At 40.1% G+C, this 22730-nt stretch overlaps 1 protein-coding gene across 1 annotated transcript; it reads left to right on the top strand.

Moving 5' to 3' along the window:
• Positions 1-3704: 3704 nt before the first annotated feature.
• On the top strand, positions 3705-5603 carry LOC147455822 (uncharacterized). The gene is made up of 5 exons (XM_086515342.1): positions 3705-4038; positions 4115-4779; positions 4844-5068; positions 5137-5322; positions 5502-5603. The coding sequence occupies exons 1-5, from the start codon at positions 3705-3707 to the stop codon at positions 5601-5603; spliced, it is 1512 nt and encodes a 503-aa protein (XP_086371468.1).
• The last annotated feature ends 17127 nt before the right edge of the window (positions 5604-22730 follow it).

The following is a 22730-nucleotide window of genomic DNA, read 5'->3' as shown; positions in this document are numbered from 1 at the left end:
CTTGCAACATGCAGAAAGATCACCACTCGCCCAAAGCAAGGAGGGGAGGTGCTAGGGGGATATACTCCACACACACACACTCATTTGCAAAGCCATTCTCACTTGGTGAAAGTTGAGGAACACCACCTCCTTCTCCAAGCTTGTGAGAGTGAAAGCCTACACCAACACTCTTGGCTATGGAATGAAAATCCAACCAAGAGTCATGCTTCAATGCTTAAGCTTGCCATCTTCTTTACTATGCTGTTTTCTATGCTAGCAAGAAGAGTAATAATAAGTGAGGAACTATTCTTTCTCCTATGGAATGTTTCTTCTTCCTCTTCCCTATCCTCATTCCCCGCTAGCTCTCTCCACCTTCGAAGGTGTTTGAGGCCTTGGGACTGAGGCTTGGGATAGTTAATGCTTTCTTCAAGTCTATGTTATGCTTGTGATGCATGAAGCTTTCCATCTTCATTGCATCACCTAGGTTACAAGGAACACAAAGATTGTATTGTACCAAGTCTCTCTTGATGGGAGAAACTATAATACAAATGCCTATTGGAGGGGGAACCGGCTCCATATGAATCCGGTCCTCAACTATTGTCATGTTCTCTAAACTCTCTCTCTTGCAAAAGTATTGTTCATGCCAAGTTAACTAAGTACCATGTTTATGTTGCTACCATCAATTAAGTTCAACCGCTATGCTCACAAAGAATCTCTCAGGAGTGCTTCACCTAATTTCCTAATTTTGCTATCTCAAAGTTCATAGGCAATTTCCATTACAGCTACAGTTTTAGCTACAATTATATGCATATTCTTAGTGTTGAATATGCCAAGAAATACTAGGAGGTATCATATGCTAAATTTTTGTACATTGATCTCATGGCATTATAGAGTGATGGGGGTGCACTAAATTCTCTTTCTATCTAGATGTTTCCAAATTTATGTTTGAGGGCTCCTATATTTTGATGGTATATGACTTGTTATGTTTCATGGTGTGTGAAAGCAACAATTGATTTTGTTAGTTGAGATGATACTACTTTAAAACTTGACACAACTACTGATAGCCATTTTTTTGGTCCCCGTAATTGCCATAGTGAGTTACCTCACCCTACCAAAATCACCTAAACACTGTGGCTATTCTTACCTTTTCATTGTACATAGGCATGCGTGAGTTAAGGGACCTTTCCCATATCTTCTTAAAACCCTCAGCTAGCTAGTCACTGGGCTAATTGAGCCAAAAAATAAAAAAAATAAAAAAAATAAAAAATATTATGGCCCATTTGTGTGTAAATATTTCATTGTACATAGGGCCTAAATATAGGGAGTTTTTGGCCTGCCCAAAGGGCTAAGGCCATAGTGGCGGTTTGCCTTTTTTCTTAGGGAAAAATGTCACATGTGTTTTATAAATGAGTGTGAAAAATAAAAAATAACGTACATAGTTTTGAGTGGCTCTTGAGAGGATAGGTGCATTGGATTCCGTTTCTTTTGAGTGGTGAACGTTGGGTGCAAGCTGCAAGCTGGAAGGCTTAAAGTGGGGTTGGTGGGAGGGGCTTATAAAGAGTGCATGCATTTCATTTCTTCCCTCTTTTGGAGTGGAGCCTCCTTGAGCTATGTGGAGGGATGTCTCCTTAGGGTTAGGGCTCATGAAGCATTAGTAGGGTAGGCAAGGCTCAAGGGCACCGGCCTATGGCAGTTCTTGGTCGTGGGTGCACGCTGTGCATGGGGTGCCTCTGCGCGCTCTTGTGTTGCTCCTCTTTGTCATCCTGTTCGCCGGCCTATGGCGCTTCTAGACGACACTCTTGCTCTGCTGTCTTGCTCCGCTCCCGTAGTGCTATCCTGCTTCGTGCATGATGCCATGGCGGCATGTCGCCTTGCTCGCCGGCCTATGGCGGTTCTGGCCCGCGCTTGTGCTCTGCTGTCCTCCTTCTTGCATGGGGTTGTTGAGAAAATGGTGGCTTGTGTAGCGTGGTTCCTCTCGGTGGTCTATGGCGCTGTTGGGTGTGATTCAGTGCCCTGCCTCTCCGCGGTCTTGCATTGCTGTGGTTTGCCGTCCTGCTCGCTGATCTATGGCGGATTTGGGCCGCGCTTGTGCTCTGTAAGGACGTCGCCTTCGTCGATCTATGACGGATCTTGGATGCTGATCTGTGGTGCTGCTACTGTTTCCGGTTTTGTCGTGTTGCATTGCCTTCCTCTCCGTCAGTCTGTGGTGGATCAGGCCGTTCTATTGTGTGCCGTGCTGCTCTATGCATCGGGGTTCTGCTGCTCAGTTAGGACGTCTCCTTCGCCGACCTATGATGGATCTTGGACACTGATCTGTTCTGCTGCTACTGTTTCTGGTGTTGTCGTGCTGCATTGTCGTGTTCTCTGTTGGTCTATGGTGGATCGGGGCGTTCTATTGTGCAGTTTTGCTGCGGTGTGTTGCGCTGCTCTGCTGTGTCGTCCCGCCTGCCGGTCTATGGCGGTTTGGTGTCACATGTGGCTCGTCGACAGCATTTATTGTTAATTTTCGGTATGTTGCAAAGAGAACTTTTTTTAATTTGATTTGTTGCTTTTTTCGGTTGGCTATTTTGTTTAACAATTTGCTGTTTTTTGCAGGGTGGTACAGAGCCATTGACGGGATTGGATGGTTTGGGTGGCTGATTGTATGTGGAGGTCAAGCACAGTATGTTACAGGCTAAATAATTTGAAGACTATAGATGTAACTTTTATGGTGTCGATTAAGTTTGAAATTGCGCAATGTTTTCGAAGTTATTTGTTTCTCGCAGTTTGTCCATGTTGTTGATAGACTTTGTGCTTTGGTTTGCTATAAAGTTTTTTTTGGTGTTGTGTCGAGGTGCTCTTAATTAAAAATGATTAGCTCCACATTCTATGATGCAATCTTGGTCCATGATTTAATCCTATTGATGGATTATTTGGACTAGCTAAGCATGTGGTTAGGTTTTGGGGATTTGACATTGAAAATTTATGGCTATGCGGTTATTTTTTTAATGTAAAAAAAGATTTAACTTTCAATATTATATTTGATTATCTCAAGGTTCATTATTAATATTATAAAGTAAGAATGAAAATAAATCTGTTTTGATGTGATGATTTAGAATCATTTACTTTAAATTTTTATAAAGTTCTAAGATATTAGTTTCTCTTCTTTAGATGTCTTAATTTACTTTAGTTGTAATTCTCATTTCATTTGCAACCTTGCACTTCTCTTCTCCTCTCTCCTCTCACTAATAATAGTTGAGTTTATTTAGGATGCACCTGTCTTCTCTTTTCTCCTCTCTCTAGTAATAGTTGAGTTATTTGTAGCTTTTATTGTAATTGCAAAAGTCGAGGTAGAGTTAATTAAAAGAGCAGCCCTTTCTCTCTCTCTCTCTCTCTCTCTCTCTCTCTCTTTATGGAGTGTATAGGTCGTGACCCAATATTATATAATGATAGATGATAACAAATGTAAAAATCTGCATTTACTGCCAACCTTTGAGTGGAACTTTCAAACCATCTTTCTTGAAGTACTCAAGATTATCCATCAAGTTTTACTCTTTGAGTTGTTAGTATATAAAAGCTAAAGGTATTTTGAAGAACCATCACGTTTTACAAGTCTCCTATTCTGAGATCACTCTTGTTGAGAGTTATACTTCCTCTATGGTACAGTCTCTTAAACTTTACAGCCACATCTATTATCAAAGCATAGCATCACTCTCTATACCAAGGCACTATGGATTCGAATATGGATGGTAATATACCTTTGCATTTCGTTTCGTCTTTTGGTGCTTAAGAGTCTTGCTGTCTTGCTTATCTTGGAAACTGTTTTGAACTTGCTCTTGATTATAGATGCTTTCACTACAAATTCAAGCAATGACTACTTTGAAACTTTAAGCGTATCTCCTAGAACTGAAAACTTGCATGAAGTTGTGTCTGAAAGTGGGGGCCTTGGATCGTCAAGTAGTTTGGTGGGTTCTCCAAACATAGCATTTAAAAAGCTTAGTCCCAAAGCCAAGTTAAAGAAATCTCCAAAATCTTTTCAAAAGGCCCTTAGTATTGCAAGAGGAATGGCCACTGTGAGAGGTCAGCTTTGTTTCCAATTTCTGTGGCTTACCAATGTGTAATTGATAATAATAGTATCATGTGCCATGTGTTGTAGGGCGAATGCCGCTTAGCTCTTCCGGGATTGCCACTCCCTCCGCCGGTGTGAGTCGTTCGTTGGGCTTAGCATCTATTAAAGAAGAGCCAAGACCTATTGTTGATTCTTTTGAATCTCAATTGGCATTGAGTCAATCTATGCCTGAGCTTCTTATATCTGAGTTTGTTGATGCTATTAACTACCGTTTTGTCTTCGTTGGCAAGGTGCTCGCAAAGTATGGCACATATAAAATCCAAAAAGCAAATTACAGCAGATTTTTGAAGGCTGATCTTGTGGACAAGGTTGCACATCATACTATCACTTTTGTTGTGGCAGAAAATTATATTGAACAGTTTGTCAACACATTTGTGGTGGGTGATTTTGTACGTATTGAGGGCCCTATTGTGAGGAAAAAGAATCCTAGTGATGGAGGCACTTGCCAACTTGCTCTCTATGCTGATGCAACTACATCTATTGTGAAGGCTCCTTCATTCGACTTTGTGCTAACTCTCTTTCCTGAGGACAAGATTAAAGATCTTGTTTCATCATGGACTTCTTCAATTGAAGATGGTGTGCCTACTGTAGCATTTACTGTTATCAAGGTGGAGAACATGGCGAAAAGTGATGGCAGTAGTGGCACGAAACTTATTGTTGCTGATGGCCTTGCTGATGTTGATAGAGCAGCGGTAAGCTTCTATACACGGCTCTAAGTCTTCTTAATAGTGTTTTGACTGTTTGTTATTGCTGCAGCTTTTGTTTGTACCTTCTCGAAAGGCTGACTTTTATAACATATCCAATGAAGTCAAAGAGAATGGATTTTATGATTGTGTGGCCCACAACATAAATGTCTTCAAACAATTCTCTAACACATTGTCTATCGTGGACTACACTATCCTGCTGCCATTGCCCTCTCAATTGAAGTTGCTTTTCAAAGATATCCGTGATAAGCAGATTGCCAATATGGGATTCGGAAAAACGGCGAGTTCTCCTTGGTAGGTTCGTTGTATTGATTGTGCATCATGTGATTTCTTTATGTTAATTTCACGTGTTCGGTTCTCTTGAGGTTGTTAACGTCAACAACGTTGGATTGGAGTATTTATGTGGAGTTTGCAAATCTGCCCAAGTCAATCGCCAAAGCTCTAATCCTCATTGTTTCACTTGTAACAAAGTTGTTGAAATTTGGAAAGTTCCTGCTCTTCAAGCAAAGCTGGTTCCTCGTGACGGTAAAGGTATTTCTGTCACCTTGCACAGGAAGATTGTTGACCAAGTCCTTCGCCTACCCTCTTCTTTTTTGCATTTGTGTGAAACTGATCTAGTGAGTTTGAAAGCTTCCTTGGTGGGAATGAAGAGAGCTGGGCATTTCTCAATTGATGCACAGGGGTATGTAACAAGCTTTAAATCTGAATAGGAAGATGATGTCTATGCTAATGTGCCTTGCACTCCTCTAGGAAGGTCATATTCTGCTGAATATCCTTTTGTATCTAGGCATTATGGTGGGATTATCTCTTGATGATAAAGCTGTTTTTTGTATAAATGGCATCCAATGTTCAATCGACTCAACTTTTTGGACGACATCTCCTTGTAATCAAGATGTTTTAAGGGCATTGTTGTTTGTATGTGGTGTAGATATCTCTATCAATTCACTAGAAAATATTTTGTCCAAGCATATTGTTGCAAAATTTCGTTCTCAAGACTTGGAGATCACAAGTGTGTGGCTGAAATTGTGGAATGATGAGCATGTGGCTTGTAATGTTGACGATAAAAATCTTGAATCTCTGGTTTGCCAACATATGGGCACAAGAACAAATTCTCCTTTGCTTTCAATCAATTTGATCAATTTAGCTTGCCATGTCTTGGAGTTTCAATGTATTGTTCATGTGTTTCAAGAACAAAATCATCAACATTCTTTCAATGCTAATCCTTGTGTTTCATCTTCTTCCCCTTCTCATGGCTTGTTGGTCTTTATTTGTCAAGGCGGATTGTTTGTTTTTCCACAATCAGCTTCCATCAAGAAACGTAAGCGTTGCTCTTGGCCTAAAGATCTTGCCGCTAGATTGGTGGATGTTGTGAAGACTTTTCCAAACGAGACAACATTGCATATAGCTTCTCAATTTCAAACACAAGTCTGTTCTTCTTACACTTTGAAACAAATTCAAAAGAAAGTTTACTCAATATGGAAAATGTTGCATGAAGACAATGTTGTGCCTCAATCTAATAAAAGATCTAGGAAACAAAAATATCTAGTGGAAATTCAAGACACTCCTGCATATGGATGTTTAAGTTGTGGTAGTCTTTTGTTCAAAAAGAGTTTGCATTGTTTGAGTGTGCTCGAAGCATCTTTTCTCCAAACCTTGGCGGGATTGCAAACATTTAACTCTACTGTAAACAAAAGAGTTTGTTTCTCCTGTAAGCAAAGCTTGAAATCGCAAAGGAAGCCACTCTTTCGCATATATCCACATTCTCTCCTCAATGAAAGTATTGGAAGCATTGCATTGTTAAATGCAATGGAGAAACGCCTTGTATCACTTCGCATTCCTTTCACTCAAATACGAGAACTCAATTATGAGGGTTAGTTTGGGCTGCGAGGCAGTGTCGTTAATGTCATGGCAGACTTGACAAGAATTCAAGCAATCTTGCCGCGTTTTAGTAATGAGCATGCTACAATCCTTGTGGAGATTAAGCGTAAACTTGAGTATGCCCATGCATACCTTAGTGGTGGTGTACGTCCCGTCAATGTGCTCCAAGCATTGAAAGATTTGATTGGCACCCCTTTATACATAGAGCACAAAGCCTCCATTAATGAAGCTTGGGTTTCTACTTTTCACATGAGTCCAGATGTAGTGTTGCATGAAGAAATGAGGTTCAGACACCCTTGTCCATGGTATCTATGCTTCACAGCAAGTCATCAATCACAGTGCACATGTCCATAGCATCGCTCCGTGTGAAGGATTTTCCCCTTTGAGCCTATTCGATGATGCCGATTGCAAGGAATTATCATTTCCAGCTTTGTTCTTTGGAAAAAGAAGAGCCTACGCAAACCTTGCAAAAAAAAATTACTTGAAGGTGGCACAATGGGAGCTCAAAAACAAGGATAGACGCTTTGCGTTAGATATTGAAAATTTGTTCTTCAAAGTGATGAAGATTATCATCGGCAAGGTGCTTGGTTCTATATGGGTGCGTCTACGCAATGGAAAATTACAAGGCATGCAACTATGCGCAAAAGATGTTCAGAACAACACTAACATTGAGCGAATACTATCATCCCAACTAGGATATCATGACTTTGAATCTTTGAGAACATCATCAGATTACAAGGTCAAACTCAAGCGTAATGTCTTCGCCATGATTCGACAAATAGGACAGCCTACCTTTTTTGTCACTCTATCATGTGCAGAGCAAAGATGGAAGCCATTGCACGAATGTCTTGCTACGCTTAATCCACAAATCAATGAATCTAATTTCCAATCTAGTGCACACTATATCCGCGTGTTGGTTTGTGCAGATCCTATCACCACAGCTCTATACTATGTCCATAGATTCAACGTACTCAAGAAAGAGTTGAAACGAAATTCAAAAATACCTGGCCAAATCATGGATTTCTTTGTCACAGAATTTCAACATAGGGAAGCCAGCATGATCATGGATTAATTTGGATTGACAATTCTCCAAAGCTTGGGATTTCTGGTGACAAAGAAGTGCTTGCTTTTGTTGATAAATATATCTCAAGTAACAAAGATGAATTAGGTGTTGACCAACAAAAAGTACAAATCCATTCCCATCGAAGAACTTGCAAAAAAAGAAAGAAGCATTGCCGTTTCGGATTTCCAAGACCGCCTGCACGGCAAACAGCTATCTTGCGCCCAACACGATCAAGTGAAGAAAGGAAATCCATGTTTCTTGCGAATAAAACACAGCTCAAAAGCCAACTTGCAGCTCTGTCACACTTCCCTGAAATGAGTTTTGATGATTGGTTATCCTTTTTAAGCATGGATGAAGACATGTACCTTGAGACACTCTCAGTATCGCTCTCATAACCAACACTTTTGCTCAAAAGACAACCAAAAGATATATACACAAACAATTTCAACAAAACAATGTGCACATTGTGGGATGACAATCTTGATATTCAGTTTATTTTCAACCCTCATGGAGCTGCTGCATACTGCACATCATATATGACAAAAACAGATTCGATCACAAGCAAAGCAATCAACAAAATCCTTGACAAATGCAAGAAAGAGATTCTTCCCACATTAGAGCGTCTTAAGAAAATTGGAGGTGCCTTGATCAATGCTCAAGAAATCACAGCTCAACAAGCAACGTACATTTCACTATCTCTTCCATTGCATAGCACAACCAGACAATTTATCTTCATCAATGCAGACTACCAAACCCAAAGAACACTATTGTTAAAGAGTAAGACTTCCTTGCAAACACTTCATCCTGATGACACAGACATATTCTTTGATGATCTCGTAACAAAGTATACAAAAAGACCAACTAGCATAGGAAATCTTTGTTTGGCAGAGTATGCAAGCAGCTACACTATCGCACAAGGGACACACCACAAGTGCAAGAAGCCTCGTATCATCAGATATACAACCTTCAATAAGGAGATCGACAGGGAGAGACATTACCACCAATTATGTCTGTTGTTTCTACCGTTCACAAGCGATGAATGCACGTTCGATGCTTTGACATCAACTTGGAGGGAGAGATATGAGTCTAATATTTCTATAATTACACAAAACATGGAGCCTTTCACAAAACTAGAAATCAACAATCAAGAATCATCAACATCATGCTCAATCTCCTCACAAGAAACTCAACAAGAACAATTCACTTATGAGCTTGATCTCGACCTACCAACCACAAGGCATCATACCACTCAACTACCAACATCATCCAGATTCCTTGGAATGCCAAATGAAGAATATCACTCAATTGTCATGAGTTTGAATATAGAGCAAAGACATCTTTACGATGATATCATGACAGGAAAGAGAGTATACCCAAATGACAAAATCCACCTCTTTTTAACAGGAGGCACCGGAACAGGAGAAACCTTTACTTTGTGTGCAATCGTCCAAGGCCTAGTTCGACACTGTGCACCTTCGATAGAAGGAAATATTGAGCTTCCAACAGCACTGTTGATGGCATATACAGGCAAAGTAGCATTCAACCTTGGTGGCACAACAATACACTCTGCGTTGCGCCTTCCATTGATGTTGATTGAGATGGTCCCTCTTTCCAACGACACCCTCAATGACCTATCCCAGGCAAACGCAAACCTCAAACTAGTTGTCTTTGACGAGACTTCTTTAATAGGCAACAGGCTGTTGCATATTATTGACACAAGACTCCGATCTATAAAGCACAAACACAATGAACCCTTCGGTGGCCTAGACGTTATCTTTTGTGGCGATCTTTGCAAGGCAAGCCCTGTCCGCGATCATTGGATATTCAGCGACACAAGCAATACACTTGACATCCTCGCACCATCGAGCTGGAACACACATGTCACATGCGCTGAGCTAACAACCCCAATGCGCCAATCAAATAAACTGTTTATAGAGGTCTTAAATAGGATATGTGTTGCAGAGCAAACACAAAGAGACTTGGCATTTATCAATGACACATTTGCAAACAACAACTTTGACATTTTTACAACACCTCATCTTTTCTTCACAAATAAACTAAAGTCCAAGCACAACCAAACGGTCTTTGAGAACTTGCAAGAGACACCATACATCATCTAGGCTCATGACAAATTCCACAAAACATGCTCAAAGAACCTAGTCATTCCAAACAACCCTCAAGTAACTGCCGGATTATCCTCCATCCTTGAGCTAAAGCCAGGAATGATAGTCAAACTTTGTGCTAGCAATATCAACGTGCTTGATGGTTTGGTGAATGGTGCAGATGGAATCTTCCAAACAACAAATAACAGAGCGCAATCACTGATAGCTTGGGTGGAGTTCTTCGATACCTCAATAGGGAGAAGACAACGATCCCAAAATGTACATCTCTACCATGCAAACATAAACAAACAATGGACACCAATACTTCAAGTCACGAAAGACTTTCAAGTAGGAAAGAACCCACTCAACCTAGTCTCAAGAACACAACTCTCAATACAAGCAGCGAACGCATGCACAATCCATAGATCCCAAGGCTTGACAATGACAACAATCGCATTTGACCCTACTGGGATCCAATCTCATGGCCTAGTTTACACAGCTCTATCACGTATCAAAGACCCTGCAAATCTACATATTCTTGGTCCCATTCTCAAGAGCCACATCAAAACTGACCCCATAGTGCTGAAAGAAATCAAACGCCTCCGGACAGATGCTAGGTGGTCCTACTTGAACGAGCCCCTGGTTGCACTTGCACAAACACACCATATTGTTGCATCATTAAACATCGTCTCAATCAACAAATACATTGACCACATCAAGGGCGACCCAAACTTCATGTCATCCAGTATCTTGTGCTTTCAAGAAACGAAACAAAAAAACAGTACGAATCCCCTGACACCAAACTTTGAGCATATTCAACATTATAATGGTTATGGTGTATCTATATTCCACCATCCAAGCATTCAATCCATATCTCAAAAAACTGTCTCAAGAGCAGGACTTGAAATAATCCATGCAACTTTCTCTTTCAAAAATCAAACTTCAACTCATATGCATGTCATGAATGTATACAAATCACCAAACACACCAATAAAGACACTTCTTTTAGAATTGCAACACTTGATACAAGAAAACAATAAAAAAACCCTGAGCATCATACTAGGGGACTTGAACATCGACATCAGCACCACAAACACCCAATACCAGCAGTTGGAATCTCTACTTCATTCGGAGAACTATCGGCAGCAAATCAAAGATACAACAACCATCTATAATTCAATGCTAGACCATATTTGGGTGAGAAGCAGACAACCTCACTACATTTGTGGCACAAGATTTTGCTTTTGGTCAGATCATTCAATCACATATATGCTGATCCCAAAATAAATAAACCAAAGATCATTGGAGGGGAGACCTCCCCTCCCTTCCCACTTCCCCCTCCCTTCCCGCCCCACCAAACCATCGAAGAAAAGGAAACTACATTCATACCATCCAAATACCTGCTTTGATGTATATCAACTCATCTCACCATATGTATCAAACAAAGTTTTTGTAACCTACAACCATTTGGTCAACAAAGTTTTTCCCCCTGCTCGATCTTGAGGCTCAACTTGCGTGTATGGCAATTACTTCATCTCTAAAATGTCTGTCTCCCAAAGCAACTATGCTAGATTCAATGGATTACCACCTGCCTCTCTTTCTTGATTAATCTTCGCTTTCCATTTTCTGTTAGCAAGGCAAATTTCTAGGGTAGGCCTCGTGATTTTATCACTTTTTTTCATCTTGTTATAATTATTTTGGTATTTATTTAAATATTTATACCTTGGTGTGAGTTATTTTCCTATATATGCCATGTACATCTACTCACCATTACCATAATATTTTTTACCTATGTATTCTATAAAAAATCATTTCATGCAAGCTTCTCTTATTTTTGGTGTGAATCCACTCCAAGGAAAAGCCTCAAAAATACCTTTCACCATCAGTCATTGCCTTTTACTAAATTCCTATTTCCTAAAGGTATTTTTTCTTATCTCCTATAAAAAAATATACTTCAATAAAAACAAATGAGGGTCCCCTCATTTGATTCCTTATATTTTCATATATCTCTTTTTTTCATTTTATATTTATATATAGGTGACACTATTTTAGATTCCACGAATTATTTATACACTAACCTGTTTCTTTTCATCATATTTCATATATTATATTTATGCATAATCTACAACCATGCATATTTTCAAACCCCTAAGAATCAATTACGTCATGCTCTCATGCAAGGAGGAGCTCACCTTTGGAGCCATATGCAAATTCAACAAAAGGGGGGCCACTGAAGACTTTTTTGTGAAGAAACACAGGTATTTTGGTGGGATTTTTTATATCCATCTCCACTTCGAATTTGAAATGGTGGTCAAAAGAGAAAATGTGGACCAAAGAATGAATAATCACCTCAAAAATTTTGGTGATTTTTAGAGCAACCACCGGTGAGTTAGGATTTTTTGAGTGGATCCCAGTTTGTTCACTTTTCTCACAAGTAGCCCATAGTCTTCTCTCACCTCTTTCCACACTTCTATACATACACAAACACACACACACTCATTCCTCTCAATCCCTCACTCAAACCTGCACCTTCCATGGTTTTTCTCACCTTCTTCACCATTAACCTCCCCTCTTACTTCCATAGCTCTCATATGAGCTCTACATGTATATACACCATCTCTATGCCTCTCTCTGTTACTTCCAAAGTACAATTCCATCTTACCTCTTCTCTATATACATAAATTCAGTATGTAAACCATGCTTAACCTCTGCAAATTGAGATATCTCATCAACGGAATTGCCATTTTCGTCACGATAATCAACCTTGGCGGCGGTGGCGTAAAGAAGAGAAGACGAAGAAGAGGATCAATAGTCATTTTGGGAACCTACACAAGTAAGTCCTTCTTCAAGCTTCACTATCACAAGGATTTCCTCACTTTATTCAACCATCTTACTTCAACCATCCACCTCATTCTACCCATTGTAAATACATCATTAACTTTCTAGTGATTACTAACACTAACCACTAACATACTAACACAAAATAGCCATTGACCTAACCATAAAAGGCACCTCACCTCAAGATATGTGCATAGTAACTCTCTCTCTCTCTCTCTCTCTCTCTCTCTCTCTCTCTCTCTCCTTCATTAAAAATCTACTTTCACCTTATCTACCATCAATAATTCTCTCTTTTGAGCCCACATCCAGGACTCAAGCAGACAAAGAAAGCCCGCAATGTTTTGATATTCAGAAAAATTATAATCTTGATTTGTTAGCTTGTAAATTAGGATTTTCAATAATCTTAATAAGGGGTCTCCAACCTATAAATATGCCCCTCTCCTTCTTGTAAAACAACCTCCAATATCTCACATAGCAACCCAACACTCTATGTGTGAGGAGAGACTTAGGCGTAGCAACCACTTTGTGAGCTTCGCTTTTGGTGTGAGAGAAGCTTTTAAGCTACAATTGCAAGTGAGAGAGCGTGAGTTCCAAAAATCTCAAAACCACTATTGTATATGCTCCTTCATCATCAATAAATTGAGGTTTGGTGCATCAAAGGCGTGATTCGACGTTCAAATCTTCGTCCTTCCATTTGTGCAATACGGTTTGGTGAATTCAAGGTGACTTGTGTATTTTGAGTTTCTATCGGTTGATCTTGATTTTAGAAAGTGATTTAGTGTGTCTTTCATTGCCAATTTTGTGTCCATTGTAAGAGGGTATTGTGGTGAGAGGTCTCTCACACCCTAAGACAGTGTGTGTGTTTTGGCAATGTTTAGCAATCACTAAGCATTGAGTGAGTTTTGTACAAGCTCTACGATAGCATCATAACGAACCATATCCATTTGCAAGTCACAAATAAGGTATTACACAAGATCCATTTCTCTCTCTCTTCCCTTTTCTCTAGCTCTTTCTAGTCCATTTTGTGTGTGTCTTGGTGTGAGGTTGCTTGTGTGTGTGTTTTGTGGTGTATCTTGTTGGTTGTGAAAAAATCTCTTGCGTCCTAGTTCGCATACCATAACTAGGTGGTGCCCTCATCTTATTTGGGTTTGACTGTGGGTTTGTTGTTTTGTTGTGCTTGTGGTTGCCCCAACCCCAATTTAGAGGTCGCCTCTCTTGTTGCCCGTCCCGGACCGCCTCAATTTTGGTTCCCCCACTGAGGAGGTCTTGTGTATTTTTGTGTAGGATCAACCTTTAGCATAGTCAAATAGTTTGCATGAATCACGAAAATTTGTATGATCCTTTCATTCCCATTGCAAGGCAAAAGGTACACATGATTGTTAGTACTAAGTTGCAATTTCAACGTGTAATTCGTAGAGTTTTAGGTCCTCTTAGGTTGTCTGAGATAAACGCTTCAGTAAATCTTTTCATTTTGCCGCTCATTAGGTACGACCTTAATTTGGACATTTATATTTTTGTTTTGTTTTAAGCATTAGGTCATGCATGGACAATGGATAATGGCCCAGGAATAGAGGTTTTCCCCTTCCATTTTACTCCACACATTAGAATAAACATTGCAATTAGTAGAAAAATCCATTTTCAACAACATATGGTGTTCATGTTTGGTGCCCAAAGAGTAAGAGAAATTCTCGCGTCACCAAACCCTATCATCCTGCCTCTTATTGATTATCATAGGTCATTTGATGTGAATATTTTTATTTTATTGTAGAATAGATTGCAATTTATAAAATATTATTGTGTAAATCTTTTTAAGAAAGAAAAACAAAAAACGTATTGTCACATGGAAACTGATTCAATGGAGGCCCAACACCAAATGTCCAGATATCCTCTTTTCTTTGGAGAGTCTGGAGAGGATGCAGAATTATTTTTAGCAAATTTCAAGATGTCTTGCTGTATCAAGAGGATAGTAACTGATCAAGAACGTGTAGAAATGTTTGAGGTGGTCCTTAGGAAAGATGCTAGCACTTGGTTTGACTCTTTGTCCGAGGAAGTTAAAGGGAATTACGGAGAAGTTATGAATCATTTCAAGAGATACTTCTTTGATCCCCAAAACACTCAAAAGCTATGGCATGACATTGTTTCTCACAAACAAAAAGACTTAGATGACTACTACATGTATAAACAAGAGTTTCTACGTCTTTGGACTGTATGGGTGAGAAATGTTGCTAACCCTGGTGATGGTGCAGAGTTCCTAAAGAAGGAGAGATTCATAGCCGGTCTCTTTCCCACACTCAAGATAAAAGTTGAGGCGGGTGCACGTGCTACCTTTGATGCAACTGAAACTAGGCCTGTTGAGAAGTATAGAAAACTCAAGTGCCTAAGGGGAGAGGTTCCAATAGAGGGTCCTAGACCTAAGAAAAATTGCAAGCATCAACATCTAGAGAGATTCCTGAGGTAACAACGGAGCTAATTGAAAAGTTAAATGAATCCTTAAGTAACTTGTCAATTCACCTTGCACAAACTGTAGGTCCCAAGGGACAAGCAAAGAAGTCAGAAGAGCGAGAGCCACCACGACCTAGGAGAGTCTTGCAATGTTGGAATTGCGGAGAGTCTGGACATGGGATGTATAATTGTCCTTGGCCCCGTGGGGAGCCAGGGAGACCTAACTTGAATTACCTAGTGATGCATGCAGGTGAAGGAATTAGTCAACAACCACGGCTTCTACAAAGGCCAAATGGAGCAAGACCACCTCCACGAGGAGTGGAAGGAGTTCCACCTTTTCCAGACCCAAATGTGCATGTGGTAGAGGTGACAAATTCCAATGAGGTTGACCTGGAAGCAAATGGCATTAAGCGTGGCCGAGGAAAAGGTAAGGAGAAAGAAGGAGTTACGTCACAAAGTGACCATGGACGAGAAAAGAAGCCAAAGGAGACCAAGGAAACCAAGAGGACACGGCGTCGTATTAACCTCCAAGACTTTCCTCTTGGACATGGTATGGCTTCATACAGCTTGTTGGAAGACATGAGAGGTAAGGGTCCTGATATCTCATGGCCTCAATTTCTTGCATTATGTCCACAAGTTAGGAGGGATTTAACAAGGGCAGTTAGCACTAGGAGAAAGGTAAAAGAGAGTGTGCCTGTTGTAAAAATTTGCACAAGCTGAAATGAATGAGGACATTACACCCGTGCTAGACTGTTACATCAAAGGAAGATTGGTTAGGAAAGGTCTAGTGGATGGGGGTGCACAAATTTGCATCATGACAGAGGGAATCATGTAAAGACTGGGCATGCACATCCATGAGACACGTGAAATCAAAGTCAAGATGGCAAACAATAGCAAGGCTACGTGTGTAGGCATTTGTAAAAATGTTTTTGTGGAGGCCTTTGGCATTAAGAAGGCGGTGGATTTTTATGTTATGCCGACCAAGGGAAGTGGCTATCCATTTATCCTTGGAAGACCATGGCTAATGAAAATGCGAGCTTTGCAGGATTGGGAGAGTGGGAAGTTAATTTGTAGGAATGAAAATCATAAGAAGGTTGTCTTTGACATGAAGGAGCAACGCCAAGAGGAGCTCCATGAAGAATCATCTCAAAGTGAGACGGAAGAAGATTGGACCAATAACACTTCAGAAGAAGAAAGTAGCGGCAGCATTACTGAAGAGGAGTCTTCCATCGAAGTCATGGGGGTAAGGTTTAAGCCAACCAACCAAGAGACCTCTTGTCAAGGTTTGGAGGAGGTAGGTTCCCAAGAGAACCAAAATGTGGAAGATGAAGGAATGTTGGAAGGTATGTTGTCTACAACAATTACAAAGGATGAAAGAGAGGAGTTCAAAGGTGTGTTAAGGAAATTTCCTAAGCTTTTTGCTAAAGACTACACCGACGTGCATGGAGTAGATGATGTTCAACACAAGATCGAGCTAAAGCTAGAGGCCAAACCTAAAGCTCAAAAGCTATGAAGGCTAGGAGTCATCAAGGAGCAGGCTTTACTTAAGGAGGTAAGAAATCTTCTAGCAGCAGGTTTTATTTATCTAGTGGAGAATTTGGAGTGGGTCTCTCCCATTGTTGTCACTTCCAAGAAGAACAGCAAGTGGAGGGTGTGTGTGGATTACCGTCCACTAAATGAGGCAACAAAAAGAGATCACTTTCCCCTCCCATTTTAGGATGAGATACTAAATGAGGTAGCTAGTCATGCAAAGTACACTGTGTGTGATGGCTACTCAGGTTACTTTCAAATGGGTATCGCATTGGAGGATCAATTGAAAACCACATTCATCACTCCTTGGGGTTGTTATGCTTTTAGAGTCATGCCATTTGGCCTGACAAATGCTCCTGCAACTTTCCAACGTTTCATGAACATGGTGTTTCAAGCATTCTTTGGAAAGTCAATTAGGGTGTTCATTGATGATTTTTGCATTTATAGTTCAAAATCATTACATCTACAAAGGGTAGAAGAAGGTTTGAAGAAGCTCTATGAAATGGGAGGTCAACTCAACCCCGAGAAGTGCCACATAGGTGAGGATGAAGCAATCTTGCTTGGTCACAAAGTTTCTTACAAAGGCATCGAGGTGGATCCTTCAAAGTCAAAGGCTCTTATTGAGTTACTGTCACCGAAGAGTCTTAAGGAGGTCATCTCATTCATTCAAAAGGTGAAGTATATGTCACGCTTCATTCACTTAGCCTCGAAGTTACGTCACCCTTTGCAAAAGTTGACACAACAAATTGAGTTTGTTTGGTTTGATGAGCTTGACGAATATTTTTGTAACATCAAAGTCATTTTGTCAAAGCTACCAACACTTATGCCTCCTTGTTGGGAGTACACATTCTTTGTTAGCTTAGTGTTGGAAAAGAAACAATTGGTGCTATTTTGCTACAACAAGATCCCCACAGTACCAGAATGAGACCCATCTACTTTGCTAGTAGGGTCATGAATGCCTTGGAGAGAGGCTACACAGAGGCAGAACTCATGATGCTTTCTCTCATGTTTGCGGTGAGAAAGTTTAGATCCTACTTGCTACCAAAATCTTTTGTAATTCTCACTGCTGCAGAAAATTTGTTCCCTTGGGTGTCATCTCAAATGAATCTTAGTACTAGGATCTCAAAGTGGATTATGGAGTTGCAAGAGTTTCAATACTCTTTCAGGGTAGAAGATAGTGTGTGTACACAATTGGCAGGGATTCTCACTTATAGGGTGCATGAAAAGGAGATTAAGGTTCCTGAAGTAAAGACCCTACCATTGCCACCACCAAAAAGTATTCCTAATTCTTTTACCTTGTTCTTTGATGGAGCTTTTCGACGAGTCACAGGAAAAGCAGGGGGAGGGGTAGTGTTGTTCAACCCAAGTGGAGAGGTGGTCATGAAAGAGAAGGTCAATCTACTAGGTTCAACTAGCAACAATGAAGCAGAATATGACACACTACTTCATGGTTTAAAGATGTGCATTAGTCAAGGTATACAACGTCTCATGGTAAAGGGGAATGCACTTCTCATCGTAAAGCAAATCTTAGGCATTTGGGCATGCACGAATGAAAGCCTCAGGACAACGGTTCATGCCATTCGTAGGTTGTTTAATCAGTTTGAAGAAGTGCAACTATATCATATTCCTCGGAAACAAAATGAAGATGCCGATTTACTTACAACAAGCAGTTACATGTATTAAGAAAGAAGTGCAGGTCATCATGGTGGCAACAGTTGTCAAGCAACCGAGATACCAGGGTTTGGAGTCATTGGCTCCCATTATTGGCTACATTTTGGAGGGCAAGTTTCCACAAGACTTCACTAAAGCTCATAAGAGGAGACTCATGAAGAAGGCAAGTTTCTATCTCTTTCTAGAAGGCTCCCTCTATCAAAGAGGGAAGGATCAAGTGTGCAGAAGAGTACCAACTATCGAGGAAATTCCAGCCATTCTAAAAGGTTTGCATGAAGAGGCATGTGGTGGTCATTTTGCCCAAGAATTAACTGTGAAGAAGATTTTGCTTGCGGGGTGTGTTTGGCCAAGCTTATGTCCAACATTGGTGTAAAAGCTGTTATAATTGTCAAATAAATGGAAATAGAAGGTCGGTGCATGGTTCGAGACAAATAGTGCTTGCAAATGGACCCTTTGAAAAATGGGGCATTGATGCTATGGGTCCTCTGTCTAGAACAAATAATGGTAAACTCTACATTCTAGTGTATGTGGACTACATGACTAGGTGGGTAGAGGCTCAAAGTGTGACAAGGGTAAATGGGAAAACAATGAGCAAGTTTGTCTACACTAATATTTGTTGTAGATTTGACACACCTCTGGAAATTGTTTCTGATAATGGTCCAGGGTTCAAGAAGGATTTACTCACATAAGTTTGTGAAGAGCTTCACATTCTACATCGTCATATCACACCCTACTACCCACAGTCAAATGGTTTGGTGGAGAAGGCTAATGGTATCATTGCAGGCATCATTAGAAAGATGGTGCAAAACAAAACAAAGTTATGGGATGACTTCTTGGATGGTGCCTTGTGGGCATATCGAACCACATATAGGGAGGCAACAAAGTTACGCCATTTCACTTGGTGTATGGTCAAGAGGCTTCGCAACCTATTGAACTCAACATCCCAACAATGTGGCTTCGTGGCAAAGGTACACAAGATGATCAAGAGGTTGGATGGATCGACTTTTTACACTAATGGAGCTTGAGTGGAAAAGAGAAGCAGTCTATGAGTGCTACAAAAGAAAAGCTACACAAGCGAAGGAGAAGCTTGATAAGAAACTCAAGGACAAAGGCATCAAGGAAGGAGATCTTGTGCTAAGGTATGACAATCGACTTGATAATCGTTTTGATGCTAAATTTGAAACTAGATGGCAAGGGCCATACATAGTCAAGAAGGCTTTCAATTCAAGTTACTATCAGCTTATGGACTTGAATGGTAAAGAGCACTCCAGGAAGGTAAACGGGTATCGCTTGAAGCCCTGTCGCCTTCTACCAAAGGATCTACCGAAGAACTGTCAAAGAGAGACTATCTCATGTAAGTTTTGTTGCATGAAGCATGAGTGTGACAAGAAGCCACACAATGAAAATCCTGTCAAGGGACCAGATATCATAGAGGACTCAAAAGCACTGTCTTTACAAAATATGCTTTATGATGGTATATGAATATACCATCATCCTGGGGGAGGGCTAATGATAGCCATTTTTTGGCTCTCCGTAATTGCCATAGTGAGTTACTTCACCCTACCAAAATAACCTAAACACTAAGGCTATTCTTACCTTTTCATTGTACATAGGCGTGTGTGAGTTAGGGGACCTTTCCCATATCTTCTTAAAACCCTCAAGTAGCTAGTCACTGGGTTAATTGAGCCAAAAAAGAAACAAAATCAAAAGAATAAAATATATTATGGCCCATTTGTGTGTAAATATTTCATTGTACATAGGGCCTAAATATAAGGAGTTTTTATAATTATTTTGGTATTTATTTAAATATTTCTACCTAGGTGTGTGTTATTTTCCTATATATGCTATGTACATCTACTCACCATTACCATAATATTTTTTACCTATGTATTCTATAAAAAATCATTTCATGCAAGCTTCTCTTATTTTTGGTGTGAATCCACTCCAAGGAAAAACCTCAAAAATACCTTTCACCATAAGTCATTGCCTTTTACTAAATTCCTATTTCCTAGAGGTATTTTTTCTTATCTCCTATAAAAAAATATACTTCAATAAAAATAATTGAGGGTCTCCTCATTTGATTCCTTATATTTTCATATATCTCTTTTTTTCATTTTATATTTATATATAGATGACACTATTTTAGATTCCACGAATTGTTTATACACTAACCTGTTTCTTTTCATCATATTTCATATATTATATTTATGCATAATCCACAACCATGCATATTTTCAAACCCCTAAGAATCAATTACGTCATGCTCTCATGCAAGGAGGGGCTCACCTTTGGAGCCATATGCAAATTCAACAAAAGGGGGGCCACTGAAGACTTTTTTGTGAAGAAACACAGGTATTTTGGTGGGATTTTTTATATCCATCTCCACTTCGAATTTGAAACGGTGGTCAAAAGAGCAAATGTGGGCCAAAGAATGAATAATCACCTCAAAAATTTTGGTGATTTTTGGAGCAACCATCGGTGAGTTAGGACTTTTTGAGTGGATCCCAGTTTGTTCACTTTTCTCACAAGTAGCCCATAGTCTTCTCTCACCTCTTTCCACACTTCTATACATACACAAACACACACACACACACACACACACTCATTCCTCTCAATCCCTCACTCAAACCTGCACCTTCCATGGTTTTTCTCACCTTCTTCACCATTAACCTCCCCTCTTACTTCCATAGCTCTCATATGAGCTCTACATGTATATACACCATCTCTATGCCTCTCTCTGTTACTTCCAAAGTACAATTCCATCTTACCTCTTCTCTATATACATAAATTCAGTATGTAAACCATGCTTAACCTCTGCAAATTGAGATATCTCATCAACGGAATTGCCATTTTCATCACGATAATCAACCTTGGCGGCGGTGGCGTAAAGAAGAGAAGACGAAGAAGAGGATCAATAGTCATTTTGGGAACCTACACAAGTAAGTCCTTCTTCAAGCTTCACTATCACAAGGATTTCCTCACTTTATTCAACCATCTTACTTCAACCATCCACCTCATTCTACCCATTGTAAATACATCATTAACTTTCTAGTGATTACTAACACTAACCACTAACATACTAACACAAAATAGTCATTGACCTAACCATAAAAGGCACCTCACCTCAAGATATGTGCATAGTAACTCTCTCTCTCTCTCTCTCTCTCTCTCTCTCTCTCTCTCTCTCTCCTTCATTAAAAATCTACTTTCACCTTATCTACCATCAATAATTCTCTCTTTTGAGCCCACATCCATGACTGAAGCAGACAAAGAAAGCCCGCAATGTTTTGATATTCAGAAAAATCATAATCTTGATTTGTTAGCTTGTAAATTAGGATTTTCAATCATCTTAATAAGGGGTCTCCAACCTATAAATATGCCCCTCTCCTTCTTGTAAAACAACCTCCAATATCTCACATAGCAACCCAACACTCTATGCGTGAGGAGAGACTTAGGCGTAGCAACCACTTTGTGAGCTTCGCTTTTGGTGTGAGAGAAGCTTTTAAGCTACAATTGCAAGTGAGAGAGCGCGAGTTCCAAAAATCTCAAAACCACTATTGTATATGCTCCTTCATCATCAATAAATTGAGGTTTGGTGCATCAAAGGCATGATTCGATGTTCAAATCTTCGTCCTTCCATTTGTGCAATACGGTTTGGTGAATTCAAGGTGACTTGTGTATTTTGAGTTTCTATCGGTTGATCTTGATTTTAGAAAGTGCTTTAGTGTGTCTTTCATTGCCAATTTTGTGTCCATTGTAAGAGGGTATTGTGGTGAGAGGTCTCTCACACCCTAAGACAGTGTGTGTGTTTTGGCAATGTTTAGCAATCACTAAGCATTGAGTGAGTTTTGTACAAGCTCTACGATAGCATCATAACGAACCATATCCATTTGCAAGTCACAAATAAGGTATTACGCAGATCCATTCCTCTCTCTCTTCCCTTTGCTCTAGCTCTCTCTAGTCCATTTTGTGTGTGTCTTGGTGTGAGGTTGCTGGTGTGTGTGTTTTGTGGTGTATCTTGTTGGTTGTGAAAAAATCTCTTGCGTCCTAGTTCGCATACCGTAACTAGGTGGTGCCCCTATCTTGTTTGGGTTTGGTTGTGGGTTTGTTGTTTTGTTGTTTTGTTGTGCTTGTGGTTGCCCCAGCCCCAATTGAGCAGCACGGGAGCCTTGACGGGTGTTTAGAGGTCGCCTCTCTTGTTGCCCGCCGCGGACCGCCTCACTACTTACGTGGATGTGTTATCACATTTGGTAATGGCTTTAACTAGCTTGAAATACCTCATAAAGCACCCCCTACCCAAGATGGGATGGGGTAGCCACTCTATTAGCTTGCCTTACTTTTGGCAATACTTTTTGAAGATGTTATTTTGTTTGTAAAGGTTACATGTCCTCGGTTTCTTTCTCTTCCGGTTTAAA

The sequence above is a fragment of the Adiantum capillus-veneris genome, chromosome 6 (genome assembly GCF_014529385.1).
Source record: "Adiantum capillus-veneris isolate H3 chromosome 6, ASM1452938v2, whole genome shotgun sequence".
NCBI lineage: Eukaryota > Viridiplantae > Streptophyta > Polypodiopsida > Polypodiales > Pteridaceae > Adiantum > Adiantum capillus-veneris.
Note: the sequence above shows the minus strand (reverse complement) of the source record. Positions and strands in the feature narration are given on the sequence as shown.